The sequence below is a fragment of the Pogona vitticeps genome, chromosome 3 (assembly GCF_051106095.1).
Source record: "Pogona vitticeps strain Pit_001003342236 chromosome 3, PviZW2.1, whole genome shotgun sequence".
Classification (NCBI taxonomy): domain Eukaryota; kingdom Metazoa; phylum Chordata; class Lepidosauria; order Squamata; family Agamidae; genus Pogona; species Pogona vitticeps.
In genome coordinates, this window is record NC_135785.1 from 73,796,491 (window position 1) to 73,820,569 (window position 24,079).

Sequence of the window (24,079 nt, forward strand, 5' to 3'; positions counted from 1 at the left end):
CTGGTGTCTGTGGATTTCAGTGGCTTCCCTGTGCAGTCTAATGTAATGATTGCTGGTGTTGTCCAGTATTTCAGTATTTTGAAATAGAATTTCATGTCCAGCTTCTTTTAGGGCATGTTCAGCTACTGCCGATTTTTCTGGTTGTTTTAGTCTGCAGTGTCTCTCATGTTCTTTGATTCTGGTGTGGATGCTTTGTTTTGTGGTTCCTATATATACCTGGCCACATCTTCAAGGTATCCGGTATACTCCTGCAGTGGTAAGGGGGTCCCTTCTATCCTTTGCTGTCCGTAACATATGTTGTATTTTTGTGGTGGGCTTGAATACTGTTTGTAGGTTGTGTTTTTTCAAAAGTTTCCCTGTGCGGTCCATGACCCCTTTGATGTATGGCAGAAATACTTTATTTGTGGGTGGCTGTTTTTCTTCTTCAGTTTGATGTTGTTTTCTTGGTTTGATGGCTCTTGTGATTTCATTTTTGGGAGTAGCCATTTGCCTGTAGGGCCCAATTCAGATGGTTGAGTTAGGTGGTGAGAAATTGAGCTTCATAGTTCCGATTTGCACGGTCTACCAGTGTTTTGATTATGCCTCTATTTTGCTGTGGGTGGTGTTTGGAGTTTTTGTGTAGGTACCAGTCTGTGTGGGTGGGTTTTCTGTAGACCTTGTGCAGAGACAATATTGCAACAATACACCCACAACAAAAACACACTGATCACTATAATCACCCATTTCCTGAAAAGGACAAAAGCTGATCCAACAGCTATAAATACTCAACTCCCAAACAAACTGCACCAGAGCACAGAGTGCTACTTCTGTCCTCTGAAGATGCTGGCCATAGAGACTGGTGAAACATTAGGAAGAACAACCTTCAGAACATGGCGAAAGAGCCCGAAAAACCCACAACAACCATTAGATCCTGGTCGTGAAATCCTTTGCAAATACAAAGTTAATAGTTCTTTTGATATGTTAATTATATAGGTGGTGGCAGCTAGTTCTTTGAATTTTTGTGGGGGTATCTTTTAATCTTAGTGATAATACTGGGCTAGCCCAAATCCTACAGTGATACTTTGGGATGAAAAAATCTTTAAGGATTTGCTACAGAAGTTGACTAAATATTATCTTAATCATCATTCTTTACAAAACAGATTGAAAAAGATGACTCTGGAACAGATGGCTGCTGAAAGCAGGCAATTGTTGTTTGCCAGATGCGTACAAAAGTTGAAGGCCAGAGGTGTGTGAGAGGAAAAAAGTTAATTGTTTAGATCTTAGATTCTGTTTTCTTTGAATAGCACTCATCAGCATTTTGGGATGGTATGATAGAAGGTGGTTTGGGAAAAAAAGGATTTTCAGGTTATGAATTAATTTTTGGTTCGATGTTGGAAATCATCTCTCAGAGTAGCAGACTATTGCTCAGTTACATTAATGAAAGCACTGTTGAGGTCCAGAATATGTCATTCTGCCCACTGTCTCTTCTTTGTGTACTGTGAGGCTGTAAACTTGTGAAGAAACGGCTCTCTTTTATTCACAGGTTTGCAAATACATTTAAGTACAACTATAATGCAGTTAATTAAAAATTATGATCTCACAATTATTGAGATATTCAGTGAAATCTGAAAGCCAGTTAAGCTGGGATGAGGCAAGTTCAGTTCTAGATAAGGTATTGACATCAGTGGTGGAAATGCTGAAGGTGAAAGTTAGGAAGCCAGAGTGCTTAAATTCTAAACCAGTTTAACACTATTTAAATATAAGGACTTCAGTTTAACTACGTTCTGTCTTGTGCTACCTGTACTCCTCAGAAACACAGTGTTTAGTTTGAAGAGTGTTCCGTCTTTTTTTTTTCCTTTAGCAGAAATCTATAAATTGTGCTTCGGATTCTCAGTTCCAGCTTTATTAACTTTGCTATTTGGCCCCTCGGAACTTGCAAACGTCTGCAGTGATTTGGTCTCACCTTGCTTGGCATGTGGCCCAAACCCTTCTTGAGGCTATGTCAGCTTCTCAGTGGTGTTTCCAAGGAAGATGTTCAAAACCTAATTTGAAAAGGGTTTCTGTGAAAGGCTAGAATCAAAAGCAACAGAAGACTGAGAGAAAGTAGTTTCTAGCCTAGCATTTTTATACAAAGCTATGGATCAAACTTCTGATTGGGATAGCACAGAATAAGAGATTATATTCCTACAGGACTTGTTTTACCCATAGCGATGCAAATGCCCCTGCCAACAGATCTTGGATGCCGTAAAAAGTCAGGAAATAAATAATTATGTAGTTGCTTCTTGCTATATTTTCATTGGCAGGTATTAGAGGAGGCACTTGAGATATATTCTGCCTCAGATGGCAAAATAGCTTCCCTGGCTTCAAGTGTGATGCACTGTGACTTGGGGGTGCCATTTGATATTCAGTCTCAGGCAGCAAAATGTCATTGTTGGTCCTGACCTCCACATATTTACCACTTAGAGGGTGTGCAGTTTTATGTGTTCAGGTACCTATTGAACAGCTGAAAATCAGCAGTGCAACCTCCATATCGAACAGGTTTTCCCTTTCTATAGATTTGATGTCTACTAAGAATAGCTCTACTGAATGAGACCAAAGCTCCATCTTGACAACCTGTGAATGCCCCACAAGTTACCTGGAAGGGAGCCCACAAGCGAAGCATGGAGACAGTAGTTCTTTCCTGCTACTGCTCCCCACAACAGGAGACAAAATAATGCTGGTTCCATTCTTTGACAATGTTTAGGTTGGAATTTGAACCTGAGGCCTCCACCACCCATGCCAAAAATCATGGCTCTAGATGACAGTTGGGTAACCTGTATTCAGTTCTGACTGACTGCTAGCCATAAATGTCAGTGCCATTGTGAATGTCTCTCCTGCTGTGGCAGTTATGACTCAGTTGTTTAGTGGGCTGGGAGGGAATTGTAATGAAGGGGATGTCTTCCATGTATGAATGGCACAATGCCCATAGCTGCTTGGATGGATATGGGGAGTGCAGTTGTGGTGGTGAGAACAATGCACAGAGATGACTCAGCTGATTGGTACTCTCAGGAGTCTCTGCGGCACCAATCAGTTTGGAAGAGGGTGTGAGACAGTGTCCTAGCAGAGGTTTGGGTGGCTTTTTATCTGTCTGTGCTCAGATGTAGCGATGGGGAATATGTATGTGTGTGGGCATGAAAGGTACAGGGATGGGAAGACTGTGTGTATACAGTATGTAAGAGAGGGAGAGGGAGGAGGGAAGTTAGATTGCTGCACTCAGTTATGCCCATGATCACAGGTCTGGTCCTAAAGGGCAAAAACAGTTGTCCAACCCTAGACCTGTTTCGTACCCAAGGCGGCTCACAAACAATTACAACTATACAATAATTACAGTTAAAAACACCATAGAAAACTATACTAAAACCCAGCAGCACTATAGGTAATGTTGGGAGAATACATAAAGCTCCCAGTCGGCATGTATTTTCTTTGCTTCCTGTGTTTGTCTTGCAGAAACATTTTCAAACACTTGTAAGTTCTGCACATTTCATTCTTAAACACCTGCCTTACCATATGCCTTGCAAACATGTAGCTCTTAGCCTCAACATTTTCTTTCTCTTTCAAATAGTTATTTTATAGCCTTAAATATGTATAAAACTGGAAGCTGTGGAGAGATAGAAGAAAGGTGAGGGGCCCTTATGTTAAACAGTGATTTAACATTCATCATTACAACAAAAGAACTTTTTTTAAAAAAAGGACGCAAATGCTTACCTTATCAATGTTGTTTTGCTGTCGCCTCTGGCTCCTTTTACAACTGCCATGAGCTAGAAGACTGCTAACTCAAGATGAAGAATGAATTTAGTGGCTCTTAGCAAATTAGGTGTCTGAAATATGTCAAGCAGCTGCAGTTGTAGAATGCAGCACACCTGTATTCCTAAGGTAGCTTTATTTTTACCACTTGGAACATAAAAAAGTCAAATGTTTTTCTTTACATTCCTATTAGAATTGCTTACCATTCTTTTTCAAGGATGTTTTGTATCCTCTGCCACCAAAGGTATGCACATTTGGGAAGGAAGGAACTGGTGGATAGCTCAGTGGTTCAGGTATCTTGCTGTCTTGGGAGTTTGATTCCCCACTATGCATGTGTTTCAGCTGGACTTTGGTCTTTACTCTCAATCTAGAGAGATTAAAGAGCTTTCCATCTGATCTAGTCTGGAGATAGACACCTTCTGTTGCAGTTCCAAAGGCATGCCTCAGCATGACAGCAAAAAGGATCCCAAACAGGGTTGGTGCGAGGACACAACTCTCTTTCACTCCGCTTCAGATGTCAAAAGGATCCGATGTTGAGCCATCAAAAACAACAGTGCCCTTCATTTCTTCGTGGAAGGACCTGAGGATGTTAAGGAGTCAAGGTGGACATCCAGTCTTGGGAAATATTTTAAAAAGGAGTTGTCAGAAGTTGTCAGACACAGAAGGAGTTGCTTCTCTTTTGTTGTTGCTGTTTAGTAATTAAGTCGTGTCTGACTCTTTGTGACCCCATGGACCAGAGCACACCAGGCCCTCCTGTCTTCCACTGCCTCTCGGAGTTGGGTCAAATTCACGTTGGTAGCTTCAATGACACTGTCCAATCATTTCGTCCTCTGACGTCCCCTTCTCCTCTTACCTTCACACTTTCCTAACATCAGGGTTTTTTCCAGGGAGTCTTCTCTTCTCTTGAGATGGCCAAAGTACTGGAGCCTCAGCTTCAGGATCTGTCCTTCCAATGAGCACTCAGGGTTGATTTCTTTCAAAATGGATAGGTTTGTTCTCCTTGCAGTCCAGGGGACTCTGAAGAGTCTCCTCCAGCACAATGCTTGCTCTGGATATGCCATAATAAGGCCCAACTGCCTTATTATTGAGTTGTTCAGTTATTTCACACCTGTGTAACAAATTGTCTAGTAGTGCTAGTGAGAGCAGTTTGTTTCAGTTTTTTTATTTATTTTTTAATAGAAACAGAGGTTGTTCGTCCTGTGCAATAGTCTGTGGGAAAGTTATTTACTTACCTGAATTTCAGGCCAAATTCTCTTTACGTACTTTATTGCAGGTCTAGACATAAAAATTCAAGGATGTTAGGTTGCTGTTGTTGTTTTGCTAGTGCTCAGTATTCAATTAATAAAATCCTTAGTGCTGTTTGTATAGTGGAACAGGAGGCTCAGTCCCCATTGCCTATGTGATTTACATAATTATTTGCTCCAGTGAACTCGAAAGTGGTGTACATGACTGTCCCCAAGACAGGTTACATAGAGGAAAAAAGTGTGACAGAGACTTACCAGTGGTTTTGTGGTTCACTGGGACTTGAACCTGGACCCCCTAGGTCTGGACTGTAACCATTATACCACACAGGCTGAGCAGGTGATACTTATAATGATTTGTGCAGTTTTCCCAGTTACTTAACAAAACATTGGAAAAATATTGGATATCCATTGCATTATGTGTGCTATCTATATCGTACATTATATAAAATACACAGAAAAAATCTTCTGTCCCATTGTGTGTACAGTAAATGTGGATTTCAAGAACCTGATACTTTCCTTAGGTTATGGACTAAAGCAGCAGAGGTGTAAAGCCGGAGGCTGAATAGCTCAGTGTATCTACAACAACTTGCATGGCAGAAGGTCCCAAGACAATCCAAAATGAAACAAGACCTCTAATCTACACTGTATTAAATACCTCACATATCTTGTGCACAAGACTAAAGTCACAGACAAATTTTGCCCTTCTGCCAATTTTGCAGCTGGCACCATCCATCCTCTGTGAGATGGATTAATTTGTTAAAAGAAGCAATATTGTTTGCTTGTTTAAAAGTAAAGGTAAAAGTTCCCCTTGACATTTTTGTCAGTCATGTTCAACTCTAGGGGACGGTGCTCATCCCTGTTTCCAAGCCGTAGAGCCAGCGTTTGTCTGAAGACAGTTTCCATTGTCACGTGGCCAGTGCGACTTAGACCCGGAACGCTGTTTACCTTCCCACCAAGATGGTACCTATTTATCTGCTCGCTTTTTACATGCTTTCGAACTGCAAGGTTGGCGAGGAGCTGGGACAAAGCGACAGGAGCTCACTCCGTCGCATGGATTCAATCTTACAACTGCTGGTCTTCTGACCCTGGAGCACACAAAGGCTTCTGTGGTTTAGACTGCAGCGCCACCACGTCCCACGTTTGCTTCTTTAGGTCCCTTTTATTACTTATATTTTATTTGCTTAATTTGTGTAATATATATTTTTAAACCTGATACATAACCTAAAGCTGCACCTGTAAAAACCTGAAAAGCATTACAACACAGTTTGGTTGCAAATAGCACATTTACTTAATGATCTTGGGAAATACTCTTGACAAAGGGAACCAGAGCTGACCATAGTGCTCTGTGCTAATGTTTAACTTGCAGTGTGCTAACTTTGACCAATTTGTATACTTAGAGGAATGCTCTTGTTCAACTCACTGGTACTGTACAAAGAATTTATTGAAGGAAAAATTGAGAAAAAGAAGGTGAAGATGTAGCACTTGAATAAGTTAATAGGAATCCTTTGATTGTTTTCTTTTAACCACTGTAGAAGAAGCAAAGAAAAAAGTGATGGCTTCATTTCCCATCTGCTTCCTGGCAGAACACTGTTTCTCTATTGTAAAAGGTCTCCTATATGTTTTGTACAATATTCTCTACAACAGGGTTCCCAACCTTGGGTAACCCAGGTGTTCTTGGACTGCAGCAGCCTTCACCACCAGCTGTGCTGGCTGTTGTTTTTCGGAATTTCAGTCCAAGAACATCTGGGAAACTGAAGGTGGGAACCACTGCTCTACAGCATTTGTGCAATTTCAGGCCCATTTACATCAGATTCCTAGGGAAAACCTTTTCCTATAAAGAGTGTTGTCGATGCACAAGGGAAGTCAGCCAGAGGTGTAACTGATGGTGGGCAGGGTAGAGCTAGGCTTTGTAGGATCACATTGCTATTTCTTTTGGTGCACCATCCCAGATTTTTGCTATTTCTTGTGTTGACACAAGCATGCATGAAATATAAGAAGAGATAACCAGAGACATAGGCTAGAGAGAAGAGTGGTCCTAGTGGCCAGAGTGTCAACAAGTGCTGGAGGCTTTGTGAAATTATGGGAGGAGCCACTGAATACTTGTCTACTTCTATAACACAAGAGTAATGTCATATATGGAAATGATGAAGAATCCACAAGTCAGAGGAGAAATTTACTTGAAATGGAATTGCTTAGCTAATTGTGTTTGAATGCATGTTAGGATACACAGCAGGGTGGATAAAAATCAATGATTTTCAAAAATCAAAATGGTTTAAAAAAAGTTAAATTTAAATTGTCCAAAAATCTGATTTTTAAAATTTAAATCATGTTTTAAATCAGTTTGATTTAATCAATTCCACCCCAATACACAAGATACATTGTGGTCACTATGGGCATGATTTTGTTAAAATTCAGCTCTTTTATGATTTAATCATGCATTGAAATTTCTGATTAGAAACCTATGGGACAGAGGAGTGCTTAACTTTAGATGCATGCCCATTGATTTGTGGAGAGGAAGATCATGAAAGCTCAATTCACTAACTGATTGACTATCAATTATGTTTCCCTTGTTGGTTTCCTCTAAACAGGGAACTGTATGTTCAGCAAAAGAACCCCTTTAAATGAGGGACACACATGTAAAAGGAACTGATTGCTACAGAGCAAGTGTGCTCTGAGGCTCTGATTAAGGCATACAGTAGGTCTTTGTTAGAACTGCTTGCCAAGCCAAGGCAGCTCTTTCTTTCTTGAGAAAGCCAGCGAAGTCATGTGACTTCTTATTGATTTTGAGTAAACAGTTTTTCACCTTTCTTGTTTTTGCAGAAACCCCTTGTTTTCCCTCCTTTTAATGCTTTAGTGCTGGTATCTCCAGTTTGAATGCTTTCTTGCGTGCCTTGGGGGTTAAATGCTGCCTGGCAAGCAGGCAGTATAATTTCTTATTCTGCAGCTGGCTGGAAAAAATGTTGGTGGTAAAACTGCAGCAGTTAGCAGAAAGTAGCTTAAATGAAGGAGGGAATCTGGGGGGTTTCTGGAGCAGACTTTTGCTCAATACTTATTATTACAAGCCTGTAGGTCTTGGACAACTTCAAGGAAAGATAATAGTTAGACTACCCTCCTTCCTCTTTCTCCTTCACAAAACAAGACTGGCTAAACTTACCCATGTAGGATGCACATAGAAGGAATGCTTTGTTTGATTTCTCAAGAGCTGCTGTTTTGTTTTGTTGCCAGAATTCTGCACAATACTGAATGTTTTGCTCAGCTTAGGTAACAGATATTGCTGTGGTAGAATACAGCTGTAGTACTCGGAGGAGCTGTTGTTTCAGAATGGCTGGTAATATAGCTCAGCTCTTTTCATGCTTGTTGCCAAAATTTGCAAATGTGTGCTTAGCAAAGGACGTGGTGTCTCTTCTTCGGTTGAAAACAGATGCTCGTGGAGGGAAGAAACATTTGGAACAGTGGGAAGCTCACTGCTTCAGACCCTTACCTTTTTTCCAAAGTGAATTTGGGGCCCCCTAACACAGCTAAATTGACTGCAATTAATCTTAATGAAGCAAGGGGACATTATTCCGTTGAGGAAGTATTTATTTGTTTGGGGCTTAGGAGTATTTATTTATGCATAAGACACAATCGTTACAATCTATTTTCTGTGCAGAGAACTAGTTTGAAACAGACTGCAGTGTGTAGGGTAAAGTAAAGATCAAATTTTGCATGTACAGTAATGAAATGAATGGAAAGTGCCACCTTTTCTTGTGTGTTAATATCTGTGCCTATAAAATATCATCCTAAGAACATAAGAAAAGCCCATTTGATTAAGACCAAAGTGTAGCCCAGCATTCTGTTCATGAATGCAATTATGTTCAATATGAATGCAACAATATATTTTCACACATGTTCCCGGCAACTGTTGTATCAGCATCTTAACTAGTACCCATCGTTACTCTGCATTTTAAATTAGCTTGCCATTTTCTATGATCTAGATCCTTCATTGACTTGAATTGCGTGAACCCTCCAGGCAGAAGGGCTTATGGGTTATTTGCCATGTGACCACGTGATTGAGTGGGACATAAAGCTGATGAAACAGATTGAAAAAAGTTGCATTAATCGTTGTGGAGAAGGGCTTGTAAAATGGTATTTTAATTTGCATTCCATATATCTGTGTCAAAATAAGTACTGATAGAGATAAATGTGTTAGTTTGTGTTGGCCTGTGAGCGTGGCATTTTTAAATTACTTAATGCTAACCGCCCCCAACCATGATATTGTTTAATATTTGCTACCACACTCATTTCTTAGGAGTGCATTCACACAGTTGTCATTTCTAAAAGCCAGATTTCAGTGGCCTGTAACAGAACTGTAGGCTGATCAAGACCAAGAATTTATCATATAAATCATTGAGCTAACAAAATGAATATTTGGTATATCATCTGCTGACTTTATATTGGTGTTTTTACAATGATAGGTGTGATTCCTAGCCTATCTACCTTGACACTGCCCTGTCCACTTCCACTGATTTCAGGAATCATTTACTACTGTTGAATCCAATTCTAGTGGTCACACAAGTGCAAACCCATTTAAAGTGTCAATTTGGCAGTGAATGGCTGTGATAAGCCTTTAGCAAGGTGTATCGATTTCTTGTTTGGTTCTTGTCACCTGTGTCTTGCACCTGCTATGTTGTCAGCACCACTCAGTATGGCAGTTTTATGTTCTTTTTCTGAAAAGGCTGGTTGCTTGTGGCTGCATGTTTATTGTTTAAGCTCTCATTCTTTGGACAGTCCTTCTGGGGTTGCAGCCACCCCTAGTCTTGGATTTGTGGAGCCTCACTTCCTGCTAGAAAGAAAGTTTTCATCGTCTTTATTTAGGCTTGCAGCCATTCTTGTTGCTCTCAGTATGAAATAATAGAGAATGGCATTTGAGAATACGGTATAGGGCATTAGACATACAGTATACTGCTTGTTCTGGTTTTTGTTCCGTTAGCTTGTATACATATTCAATTATTTTAAAAAAATAAGCTTTACTATTTTTGTGAAACTATTTCTATACTGTGCTTGTCTTCCATGCAGAAAGGTTCCTAATGCCAATGGGAAAGAAAACAAAAATAGAAAATAAAAACAAAGCACCTTAAAGATTAGCCAATAAAAAGCAAGCCTCATGCTTTTAATTCTTAGAAAGTGAAGCTGGTACAGTACTAGTTTCCCAAGAGGTAGCTGTGCTATTGTGTGTTTCAGTATGCATAACAAAAACAAAAAACAAATCTAAACTGTATAAAAACAAAAAAGTATAATATTGTGGTATTTTAAAGACTAACATATGATTCAGTGTCAGCTTTTATGGACTGCAATCATTTCATCAGACACACAGAGTGAATTATTTTGACACACATGCACACACAGTACATGTACAGGCACAGAAATAAAAATTTCAAAGTGTCAGTGAATTAGTAATAACAATTATCAGGAGACGTATGGTTCCCCCACCCCAGATCAGCTGATGGTTCAGAGGCTAGAGTGAATAACTTCCTCCATACATAAAATTGTAGCGAAAACAGCTTATTCATGTGATGTAGCAAGCTGAGCATTATTTTTTTTCCTACACGCTTCCAGAATGCTCTGGAATTTGTGTGTCTTTGTGTATATGTGTACACACAGACACATACAGCATGTCTCCATATCCTTGGGATATGGAGATCCCATATCCTCGGGATTGATATCTGCCTTTCAGTCATCTGGGGTTTATCACAGCCCTATATGCGAGATAAAAGGAGGCTGGCCTTGTGGTCTTTCTCCTGTCTCCTTGTATGTTGTATAGTGGGTTTGGCACAGTTTTAGGCATTTGCGATAGATCCTGGTATCCTACTGTATTTATGTGCACAATTAATGGACAAATAGGTATGCAGTGGTCAGGATATTTATGTAACAAACAATCTAAGTTTATTACTTGTGTTAATAATGCAATTGCCACTTTGAAATGTCAATATTTGGACTGTATCCATCTTAAAGGAGTCCACATCCACAGGTTATACTGTATATAAATTTACTGTGTGTTTCTGAGAAAGTAAGTGGATTGTAATTAGAGATGGGAATGAATATAAAAACGGATCAGCTTTTTTGATGAAAATAGCTGATTCATTAAATATTCGTCCCTTCATATTTGTCGGTTCCAGAGACCCTCATGAATATCAAGGGATGAATATTGACCCATTTTTATTTGTCCTTCATATTTAAACAACAACAACAACCATTCTGCCTACCAGTGGCAGAAAGGCAGCCACCCGCCCACAGCCACCCAAAGCCCTTCCTTTCCCTACCTTAGCCCCCCCCCACCAGCACCCCCTTCCTATTAAAAAAAACCCAAAAACAACCATTCTGCCTACCGGCTGCCGATCAGCTGATTGGCGGCAGAAAGGCAGCCACAGACCCACACAGTCACCCAACCCCACATCCTATCCCCACCCCCTTCCTTTCCCTACCTTAGTCCTCCTCCCCCCACCAACACCCCCTTACCTTAATCGGAGCTGCTGAGATCTGCAGGCTAAAGGAATCCAGGCTGCCCTTTGCAAAGATGGCAGCTGCAGCTTCCCTATCCTAAATGAACCTGCAGCCACCATCTTTGTAAAGGGCAGCTAGTCTCCCTTTTTACATGCGTGGCTGGGAGGCCAGAAGCAGACCTCAGCAGCTGCGAGGTAGGCAGAATGGTGTTTTTTTTTTAATAAGAAAGAGGTGTCAGCAGGGCTGGGGGGTGGAGGAGGAGCGGCAGGGTTGTTTTTTTTTAAAAAATAATCCCCCCACAAATCAACGAATATATTCGTTATTCATCGCTTAGTGGGGACAACTTCATGCTTCGGACGACTCGCCAAAAAGGTGAGTTGTCCCCATCTCTAATTGCAATTAATGAAATTCATGATGCCATAATACTTTGATTTTTATTTTTTAATGTTTATTTTATTTTCTGTTATATATGATTGAACAGATTAACATGGCTACCTTTTGAAAAGTTAGTATCAGTTAAATTTCTTCACAATGTGTATGACTCAAGGATGATTGGCTTGATCAGACAGCTCCAGGAATGAATGCTTGGGCAACAGGGCAGTGATCTACTGTAGTTGCCAGTTGATGAGACTTTTTCATCTGCGGTGCCCCACCCCCACAAGATGACTTGTTTGGTGCCATGTGTTAAATTGGAGATGGTTGAAAACCATCCTTATTTTTCCAAACCTTGTGGCCTGATATGCTTAATCTCTGTTTGTTTTTAATACTGGAAAAGATCTGCCTTTGCTATTGTTATTTGTTATGTTAATTCTTTTAAAATTTTTACCATGCTTTAAGATACTCTGGGGGGTCCCTTTGCAAATAGAAAATAGAATAAACTGCCAAAAAGTTACATAAAAGTTAACAGCTGTAAACTATATTTTAGAAAAGCTAAGTGGAAAAACAGAACAGTCTTCTCTATGGAAAACAGCTTTTGGCTTATCTTTGCATTCATTGTAGGCTGTTTAATGTTTATAAAACAATTTGCATTATTCTTTAGATTTCATGTCTTTGGTATTTTTATTATATTCCAGTACAGTTGCTGCAATATTCATTTCCCGTTCCAGAGTGAATTAGATTTTCTGCATTATAGTCTCATGGGTCTGCTTCAAGTAAAATCAACTTTTGCAAGCTGTATGCTTCAGGCTAGCATCTCCCTAGCCTTTTTTAAAAAAGGCTTCTTAATTAAAATCCCACTGTAAGGTATTCTAGATTAATATTAACTAATTCATCAGAGGTCAGCATAGAATGTGGCTGACAGCTCTTATCTGCTAGGTTTTTAGTTTTTTTGTAGCTAAAGGGTTAAGTGTTATATAGGTACTGAGTGGTAATGAGTGCCAACATAATGGTTCTGTAAGGTGAACCAGGTTGGGAAGTTGTTTGCTTGTGGCCTAGAGATTGAAACTACAGTGGTACCTCGACTTGAGAATGTCCCTACATAAGAACGATTTGAGTTAAGAATGGCTCCATTCGCGAAAAGTTGCTTCGACTTGGGAACGGAGCCTCGACTTAAGAACCAAAAAAGAAAAAAAACCTTTCTTGCCCTTTTAAAAAAACCTAAGTTCACCTTAGGTCAAAAGAAGAAAAAAAATTCCGCCCCTAGTGGTAGATACGGGTTAACCGGCTTTACCCATAGGAACTAATGCTTCGACTTAAGAACAGAGCCTCGATTTAAGAACAAAAAACAGCAGATACGGATGAAATGGTTTTCAGTGCATCCCTATGGGAAATGGTGCTTCAACTTAAGAATGTTTCGATTTAAGAACGCAGTCCCAATACAGATTAAGTTCTTAAGTCGAGGTACCACGGTATTAAGCACTGCAGGGGCAACTTGTTTCTGTGTCACTACCTTACATTGTAACTTAAGAATGGCTAAATAGTGAGTTTTTTCTTCTTCTTAATATTTTATTACTGATCAGCCAGTAGAGTGTTAGTATTGTTATATATATTACAGTGGACCCTTGACTTACAGACGGCTTGACTTACAGACTTTTTGAGTTACAGACTTCTCTGGCTGCAAAATTTAGGTTTGACTTGCAGCCTGAGATTTGACTTACAGACCAGAAAAAACCCAAAATGGAACAAAAACGGCCTGTTACGGGATTAATCGGTTTTCAATGCACTGTAGGTCAATGGAGACTTGACCTACAGACTTTTTGACTTGAGAACCGCCTTCCAATATGGATTAAGTTCTCAAGTCAAGACCCCACTGTACAGACAAAGATGATGATTAACTATTTTTAGGCTATTGTGTTGGAAAAGCAGGCACACTTAAAAGTAAGGAAAATATAGACAGTAGAGATTATATGTATTTATCTCTTTTAGTTGCTTGCTTTGTGAAATAAAATTGCTTACCCCACAAATACTATGTTTTTATGGAAATTCCATTTGATTAGATTGTCCCCTGCCCTGTTGTTCATTTGCTTCTGGGCATGGACTCAACACTTGAATTTCTTTGTATTGAGTTTTGACTTTTTTAACTGTTAATTTCGATATTAGCAGAGTTTTAAAAAAAATTAGTAAAAAGAAAAATAACTTGTATTTAAAATCACTTTTAATGATTTCAGAGTTAAGAAAAGTGTCTCCATAAGTCATAATTAATTTGACAGCACATTATTATTATTATTATTATTATTATTATTATTATTATTATTATTATTATTATTATTATTATTATTATTATTATTATTATTATTAAAGAGCGCACTCTCCATGGAGCCTTCAGTATACCATGCTGAAGTGTATAAGAAATCAGCGCTGCAATTCTGTGGATATGTATTCTGAAGTTCGCCTTATTGAATTTAATGTGGCTTGCTGCCTGATAAATTAGTATTTGGAAGAAAGTACCATTGAATTCAGTGGGCTTGCTTCTGAGTATTTCATACATAATCGGCTAGTGGTTTATTATTACTATTGTTATTACTTGTAAGGATTCTATTACAATACATAAAATTTTCTGCAATGCATATTCATTTATATCCTCTAACAGCTCTTCAGTGTCTTGTTTTTCACTCACCCACTCTCTTAGGACCTTCTTTGTTAATATTTTTTTCTAAAATTTGAGCAAAGAGTATATAATGAGGAAGTGACTCAGTGAAAATGCAGCTGTAGCAATTTTTTGTCTCTCTAAACTGTCTCAAGAAGAAGATTTTTTAAAAAAAGGAAGATATCACCATTTCAAATGTTAATTTAGAGCTGTGTAGGCAAGTCCACATTTCTGGTGAAATTCTGTAAGATAAGAAAAAAGAATTGAAGAGAATGCTGGAACAAAATGCTGCAGTTGCTTTAAAAAGAAATATTGAGGAAATGAATTTGAATGCTGTCAAAAAGTGTCCATGGGAAGTTTTTTATCTTTAGCACATTTGAGTCTTCCTGATATATATATCTTTGGAGTGCCGTTTCATAAAGAGATTTTGTGTTTTCTTCAATCAAGTTTTTATAACTGAATTTATTTTCCTTAACAGGTTCCAATAGGAATTGTTTTCTCATGCCAGGAGTAGTGTATATACAAGCTTACAAAATTGAGATGTAATCTAGATATGATACATATGCTTGTAAATCAGCAGGAAGTCTAAGCCTTATAGAATCATAGAGCTGAAAGGGGCCTATAAGGCTATCGAGTCCAACCACCTGCTCAGTGCAAGAATCCAAATCAAACCAGATCGGACATATGGTTGTCTAATATTCTCTTGCTCACCACCTCCCAAGGTAATTGGTTCAATTGTTGTACTGCTCTAACAATTTAAATGTTTTTTTTTCTGATATTGAGCCTAAATCTGGCTTCCTGTAACTTGAGCCCATTATTGTGTGTCCAGCACTCTGAGATGATCAAGAATAGATCTCAACCCTCCTCTGTATGACAGTCTTTCAAGTATTTGAAAAGTGCTATCGTATCTCCTCTCAGTCTTTGTTTCTCAAGGCTAAACATACCCAGTTCTTTCAGTCTTTTCTCTTAGGGCTTGATTTCCAGTCCCCTGATCATCTTTGTTTCCCTCCTCTAAACTTGCTCCATTTTGCTGCATCCTTCATAAAGTGTGGTGCCCAGAACTCTAGATGAGGCCTATATTGGATGGGGTTGCACTTTACCTGAATAATAAGTATTAAGAATTATTTTGTAATATTCCTGGTTTTAACTTTGGAATGATCACATGGCTACTGTGGTCAGGAGTGTTCTTGTCAGAACGTGGGCTTGTACACCAGCACTTGGCAGGAATTTCTCTTGTGTGACTGGAAAGAATTTTCCAGTTTCAATTATTATTATTTTCTTCCATAAAATATGGAAGATGGCAACTGCTGCTTCTTAATGATGAGTACGCAGCTCACCAAAAAATGTATCTTCTATCACTGCTGAGTTATGGGTAACTTCAGCGTGTTCTTATATTTGCTCTCCTTAAAGGTGGCTTTCGAAATCTCTGCTGCCTGAAAAACTGCTTCTGAGCAAACTTGTGACTTTCCATTGATGGAAGCAGTTCATTCAGTAGAACAGTTCATTGGATCCTGGCCATAGTTGTGGTGGGATGAGTCTCTGTCTCTCCCCCTCAAAATGTCAGGAAATACCTCCTCCCTTTGTTTGACAGCTCTTGGACATTTCTTGTAAAAAGAAATTGCTTGTATTTGTTAAAATTGCTCTTGGAATATTATCCTCTTGTGTGTGCGATATTTGTTTTGCAGGGGGAATCATCTGGGTGTCTAATCTGAGAAGGAAAAAGAAGCAAAGAAACAGTGGGTAGCAGGTGGCAAAAAGGAGGAGCTTAGATTGGATAAAATGACCATGTTTGCAGTCTTTTTTTTTCCTGTGGTAGGGGAATATATTTTCTTTGCTGCAGGATTGGTTTTGATCTACAAAGATTAAAAATAACCATTGTGGTGTAGGGTTTAGTTGGAATGCGAAACTACTGAATGTCTTGGCTTGTTTTATGCTTTGCTTCAGTACAGTTTATGTTTTGTTTTTGCTTTCTGGAAGGAAAAAAAGAAGGTATTCTTGAAGGTAATAAACCTTGAATTGTTTTGCGAGAAATGCTCCTCCTGGAAAAATGGTTATTTTTTGCTGGATGTAGTAAAATGCAACACTATGAATTAATGTGCCTAAATATATTTTATTGTTCTTATGGTACTTTATGTCTTGCCTAAAGATGGCTGATTTCTGACTCTAATGTTTCCATAATTGAAAGTCATTGAACACAATTTAAAACTTACAATAATAATAATAAAAGTAAAAATGATGTGCCAACAAGTGGATTCCAAATTATGGCACCTTTTGTCAAGACTTCCTTGCTATAAAATATTCAAAAGTGGTTTGTGGGGGAGGTTTCTGAGACCGTATAACTTGCTCAAGGCTACATAGGCTGGCTCTTCTCTTGGGGGCAGAGTAAGGAGTGGAATTTGTGGCTCTTCGCTCTATAGCTCATTGAGCTATCCCAGCTAATTTACAGTTTCCTTCTCATTTTCATATATTTTTAAACACACACATATATGCTTTTTTATTTATATTTTTAAGGATTGATTAGATTATTATTCATTTGAGTAGTTTTAGAGGAGGTAGTTGTGTTAGTCGCTAGTCCCACTCTTATGTCTGAGGAGGTGGACTTGTCCACAAAAGCTCACATTAAAATATAGCAGTGCCACAATGTTTTTGTCTTCTATATTTTTAATTTTTCTTTTCTTTTTGCCTTATTCATTTAAAACTCTATATTGTTGTGTAGCAAAAAGACATTATGAGTAACCATAATAGCAAAAATTATTTTCTATTTCCTCAATGCCTCTTCCATTTAAAAAAAAAAGAGAGAGAGAGAGAGAGAGACTCCAGATATCCTGGGCCCAGAGGATAGCGATAGACCACATACTTTGTTTGCAGGCAATTTCCATTTTGATCTTTCAGATCTGTAGGTTGAGCTAGAACAGTTCTCCTGGAAACCCTGAAGAGCCATTACTAGTAAGAATTCACAATACTGGGCTAGAGGGACCCAAGGACCTTAGTGACTTCTTATTTCTGACAGATAACAAATACAAATTTTAATTTTTAAAAAATTATATACTGTCAAATCACTGTCAAGTCAGTATAGATTGTGTACTTATTGCATCCCTTTTCAGAGTTTTCTAGGTAGGGAGAAATCAGAAGTGGTTTACCGTTTCCTTCTTCTGGAGATGCCCTGGGACTGTACAACTTGCCTAAGGCCACATAGGCAAGCTCTTCTCGAATAAGTAATGTGGAATTAAACTCCCAGCCTATGGTTCTGCAGCCAGATACTTAAATCTCTGAGTTCTCCTATTGGGAACAACAAACACAACATGTAATATAAAGCAACAACGTCCCCCAGTAGAAAGTTGTAGGCATAATTAATTTCCCTACAGCCAATATTTATTTAGAATAGAAATACGTGTAGAGGGGTGACTGAAGAGGAGTATGATTGAAGAGAATGAAATGGTAAGATGATGCTTGTGGATGAATTATGAATTTGTTTCTGGTCTGTACAGAGTTTTTGCAGAAAGATAAAAAGTAGAATTGTTGATAAAAATGTTTAGGCTGATCAAATCGTAAAATAACATTGGAGTTGGTGGATTAAATAACAGTATGATGTAAGTAGTAAGATATTGATACAACAAATCCCCATTGATTTGATAGGCGTACTATAGATGTGATTAATGCATTTCAGCCATTGGCGAGTGGTCCATTCAGCCACATGTCAGTTGTTAGGTCCTTTGGTCCATTGAAATACAGAACTTGGGTGTTGTTTTTTTTTAAAGTGTTTCAGCAAGCATCTTTGGATACCAAAGGAGTCTGAAGCAGTTAACTCTGGTGACTGACTGGAGATGTGAACGTTTTACAAGTTTTGAAGCCAGTGAATGCAGAGGATCCTTTTCTTCTTTTGAGAATGGGAATATTTGCAGGGTGTGTGTGTGTGATAAAAATATGCAGTACTGGCACCCTAAGCAGTGTTGCTTTGGAGCCTCAGCTTCAGGATCTGTCCTTCCAGTGAGCACCCAGGTTGATTTCCTTTAGAATTGATAGGTTTGATCTCCTTGCAGTCCAGGGGACTCTCAAGATCCTTCTCCAGCACCACAGTTCAAAAGCATTAATTCTTCGGCAGTCAGCTTTCTTTATGGTCCAGCTCTCACTTCCATACGTCACTACAGGAAAACCCATAGCTTTGACTATGCAGACTTTTGTTGGCAAGGTGATGTCTCTGCTTTTTAAGATGCTGTCAAGGTTTGTCATCGCTTTCCTCCCAAGAAGCAGGCGTCTTCTAATTTCGTGGCTGCTGTCTCCATCTGCAGTGATCATGGAGCCCAAAAAAATGAAATCTATCATTGCCTCCATATCTTCCCCTTCTATTTGCCAGGATGTGATGGGACCAGTGGCCATGATCTTAGTTTTTTTGATGTTGAGCTGCAGACCATTTTTTGCGCTCTCCTCTTTCACCCTCATTACAAGGTTCCTTAATTCCTCCTCACTTTCTGCCATTAGAGTGGTATCATCTGCATATCGGAGGTTGTTGATATTTCTTCCGGCAATCTTAATTCCGGCTTGGGATTCCTCCAGTCCAGCCTTTCGCATGATGTATTCTGCCCTGCTTATGTACAATGTTTATATTTGTGAATTTTGAAGAAAATACTACACATGCCTTGGTTTGGTTATGAAATTGGCTTGTTTGGTACAATAAAATTAAGAATATAGTTTATTCAGACCATAATTGTAAATTTCTGATGTAAACTTTTATACTTTGCATGTTTTAATCTTTTGCAAGAAAAAGAGCTCAACACTGCTTGAAGTTAAGAAACCTGGCATCTTAGTTTCTGCTAGGTTATGAGATGAAGGCAGAAAGTTAAAGATAAAAAGAGAAGAAATCATCATAATCACGGAAGAAGAACACACTTGTATCTTTTGAATTTATATGTTGATCCCTCTTGCCCATTTGGGGGGTGTAGATTCCAGTTAGATAAAACAGCATATAGATTCTTGCATTATACTTGTAGGTGAAAACAAAATAGAAATAAAGAGTTAAAAATCCAAACAACTACTACTATGTAGAGTCTTTTCATTTTGTCTTGGCGAGTGTGCTGGAGATAGAGAAGAGAAGGGTAGTGTATAAGCCCATGACTCATGTCTGCTTTTCCATGTAGTGCTACGCCATGATCTGGTATTACCACTAAAATTTATTATTGACACTGCTTTTCATAACAAATCTGCCCTACTGAGGTTTTGTCATACAACTAATCTCTTTCCTTACCCCAGCAGTGTGCATTTGATACATATTTTTTCCATGTGATCTTGACTTGCAGACTTGTATTTTGATGCATTGCAAATAGCAGCATTATTTTACTGTTATTGTATTCTTTAGTCAGGGAATTCTTTCTCCAGTTCATCAGCTTGACTCAAAACAACAAAATGATTACACAGTGCTAATACTTATGTACATTTCAGTCTGAGAAACAAATCTGCAAAAACCTACAGACTAGTCCACAAAGTTTTAATGGTTGACTTATTTATAAACTTCTGTTAGGTTTGCACTATGAATTAGGAAGAAAATTTGTTTTTAATACAGGTGCATGCTTCTGGGTTTGGCTGCTAGGAGGTAATTTCATTGGTTCAGATGATTGGTTGACTGATCTAAATTTACTGCTGCAGAGTATATAAAGGTTTTGTGCTGCCTAGGATTTAAATTTATTTATTCAAAATATAACATCAAAAGCAAACTAAAAACAATAGATATATATTATACTTCTAGTAACACTGTTTAAATGATATAAGAGGAACCATTTAAACATTGGCTGATGCAGGAGTCACTAAACAGCCTTCTCTGATCTGTTGCATCAAATTTTCCTTGTAGTCCAACAAACACTTGAATACCAGGAAAGAGTGAGCTTGAGTTGTCTATCTGGGACGGAAAGTGCAACCTCTGAAAACAGTTGCTACAGATTTGTATCCAAAGTATCCTTAAGTCCTTGTCACTAGGAAAAGAAATTGGAAGGTCATGCCAATTCATATGTTCAGGGCTTAGCTCATATATACTAGCTTGAATTTTGTATGCATAGTTTGCACAGTTTATATTAAAATAAATTATGGGTACAAATACTACTTCCATTTAACCGATAGCAAGTCCCACTCAATTAATTCAAGCTGACTTCTCAATTGACTTATATTTTGTTCAGCTGCTATCACAGTGACATTTCATGCATGCAGTTCCAACTTGGTATATATTCATAAAGGTCTATCTGCTGATTTTGGCTTTGGCAATACCATAATTTTTGGAACAGTGTCTCAATTTATTTTAAAGCTCTCCATAACTTTGTGTTATTTCTGCTGACAAAATATTTTATGCTGAAAACATGACCTTCTTCTCCCTTCTAGCATTCTACAACTATGATGCCCGGGGGCCGGATGAGCTGTCTCTGCAAATAGGAGATACTGTGCATATACTGGAGACACATGAAGGCAAGTAGAACAAATGCTTCTTTCATAGTCATTATTCTCCCAGTCATTACTGCGAGCATTTGAGTTTAACATGTCTGACTGTTTTAGCAGATGAGTTCTATTTTGAGAGCTTATGAAATATTGAAGCACTCAAGTGGACACAAAATTAACAGTCCCTATACATTAAATGAGCGGGCATATGATAAGGGATGAATAACCTTTCTAAGACATAATTTTTCCTCCCCCCCCCTTTTCTGCAGAAACATGATTGATTTTTTTTTTGTGCAGCTTAATTTGTATGTATCTTTGGTAGCATTTGTTGAGTGATTGGAAAGGTGATAGATGTCCCTAGAATACTCTCAGATAATATACAGGGGGCTTTTAAAAGAAAATATTAAGCTTGAATGGTGGAAACAAAAGACATTTATCTATTAAACTACTTAGGATCTCATTGAAGACTGTATCTGCCTCTTCCTCGGTTTGTCCAAAAACAACCTGTTATCTATGTTCCCCCCTTTTTTTTCAAGTGAATGCAGTACTAATTTAATTTATGTTATCTAATTTTGCATTAATTTTGCATTCAATTTTTCCATCACATCTGAAAGCTTTCCATGCCCTTCAGAAGTGTTTGATCATTGTTTTTTTGTTCCACCTGTATTCTGTTCTTTCTTCAAGGACTTTGGGACAGTTTATAAGGGTCTGTCTCTCCCCATTTTAGCCTTGCAACAATTTAGTCAGGTAATACAAGCTGAAAGGGAATGACTTTCTTGAAGGCCAGTAGACAAACCTCATAGCTGAAAAAGGAATTTGCCAATCAGATCTCCTCAGTCCAAGGCAGTCATTCTGGCCCCCTACAATAAGAGATCTTTTTTTCTTCCTCTCCAGGTTTCGTCCAGCATTGTTTGCTTACTTTTTACATGTGATTCATTTTAAGGAACAAGCAATGAAAACTCCAGCTGTTTAACCATTGCTAGTGCATAGGTTGTATTGATTTCTTCTCTATCTGCTTCCCAAAAGCTCCTTCCAGGATGGGAGATGTTTTCTTTCTTTCTCATCAATATGTGTGTTTGCTTGCTCTTCTTCTAGCTTTCTTCCTCTGACCTTTTCAACGCAAATGAAAGATGCAGTTGCACTGCTTTCAGCTGATGCTTTAGACCCTAGAAAGGCTGCCTGCATAAAATGCGCACAGTAAGGGGTCTCTTCCCCATTTTTTATCAAATGACATGCCCTCTGCCAGTTGTTTAACTGATTTTTAAAAGTCAGATTTAGTCATTGCATGTTCCCTTTTTGCAATGGCCTGTGCAAACTTAGTAGCTACATGAAATCATTTCCAGACATATTGGCTGCATTCACATGTAATACTAACCTGTAGTGGAGCTGAGGAGAGCCCTGCTTCAGATGTTTGTGCTCTTTTTTCCTTATGTGCCAGATCCTTTGTACATTGGCTGTAGTTACTGGCTGCAGGCAGCAAACTGCAATTTACTTAAATCAAAAGATCACTCTTACCAGCTTCTTAAAGCATGGTTTAGTGTTATATTAAAATGCTGCTCCTGGTGCTATATGTAATGATGAAACTTGAGTTTGTCTTCCCAAGGAATCTTGAGGTGATGAAGGTAGGGGGCATTATAGCCACAGGAAAGGCAAAACAGCTGGCGGTGTCCAGTGATCATTTTTTTCTTCATGAAAAGCAAAACAACACAAAACCACAGAAACTATTTATCTTCCTTGCTCCTTCTGCTGATGGCTGGTGCACAGTCTGAGGTGATGAAATGACATCAACAGGTCAACCTCAGGCTTCTGTTTTAATCAAGATGATAATCTTACTGACCATAGTATTTCATATCTAGCAGTAAAATTACATATTGTGTTTTTTCCTCTACCCATTTTATATGTTATACACGATTTTATCATAGAAATGGCATCAACTTTAATGGAATGATTGGCAAAATACTGCCAGCATATGCCCCTCCAGCTGTTAATTCAGCCTCCAGTACCCAGTGTTTCTTCCAGTCATATCTGATTTTGGAATAAGGTTTCTATAGACCTAATTAAGATGCTACTCCAAATGGACTGGAATGGCCAATTGGTACCACTAATAGGGCATACATGACCATTTTAGGCCATCATCTCCCCCTAATTCAAATCAATGGGAGCCTGTGTGGGTTAGAGAGGGTGATGGAGTCCTTGAGATCATTGAGTGGCAAATAACTCCACACTGGAGTTGATTGTCTAGAATGGAACTTAGGGATGCTGTTTGGCAGTGGTTCTGGTCGTTCCTGGAAAGATGAGCTGAGAAGGTGGTGGTGGTGGACTCTTGTCAATTGGTTTTTTTTGTTTGAACATTACTGTTCTTAATCATCTTATGTATAAATATAAAAATGTCACAGAGGATACTCAAAAGAAGACTTTTTGCTGACTGCTTCATAGCATGCTAGTTTGTGGTAGTAATCTATGCTTTAACTTCATGCTGTTTTAATTAAGGTGATAGCTTGCTGACCACAGTACTTCCTGTCTAGTTCTCTCTCTCTTAATCATGTGTCGGGCTCTTCTTTTGGGTATTGTCAGTGATGTTTTGCTGGTTTTACACATCAATAAAATCAAGCAGTTGAACCTTTAGAAAAATTCTGTGGTTTAACACAATTATTGGTGGGACAATTTGTTGGGCTCTTTTATGTAACCTACTAGTCATTTTTCATTAACAATAAAAAAGCTTGTTTACTTGACAGCCTGTAACCTATGAGAATTATCTGGCTGAATTTTCTGAAGCCTTTTTGCTTAATCGTTAGAATTTTGATTGAAACCCATTTTGCTTATGAGGTACTACTATGCTGATATATTTTTCATATTTGGTGGTGTTACTCCGTGGTTAAATTTTAATGAGTTATAGTGTGATGTTTGCTGTGTTTATAATGGGATTAAGTGTCACTCATGAGTACATCAAGTTTTAATAACAGAAAAGTCAGTGGAGTTTGAAATATCACAACTAGACATGGGCTGTTTGCATTCGTCTCCCAGTGGCACCACAGGTGCCTGGGACATTTGGACCCTCCCCCCAAGAACCACTTGGTCCACTTAGTGCTTGCTACGTGGCCATCATTATTTGTGTCGTGCCATTTGCGGTAGCCCATCCTGTACTTCCTCA

The 24,079-nt window shown here is 38.6% G+C and overlaps 1 protein-coding gene across 3 annotated transcripts in view; it reads left to right on the plus strand.

Annotated features, from left to right (window-relative positions):
- Positions 1-24,079, plus strand: part of DOCK1 (dedicator of cytokinesis 1) — a 489,282-nt gene that overhangs the window by 41,481 nt on the left and 423,722 nt on the right. For all 3 annotated transcript variants that reach the window (XM_078391202.1, XM_078391203.1, XM_020791492.3), the window contains exon 2: positions 20,875-20,958. In XM_078391202.1, the coding sequence (XP_078247328.1) occupies positions 20,875-20,958 (84 nt within the window). The remainder of the gene's footprint in view (positions 1-20,874; positions 20,959-24,079) is intronic.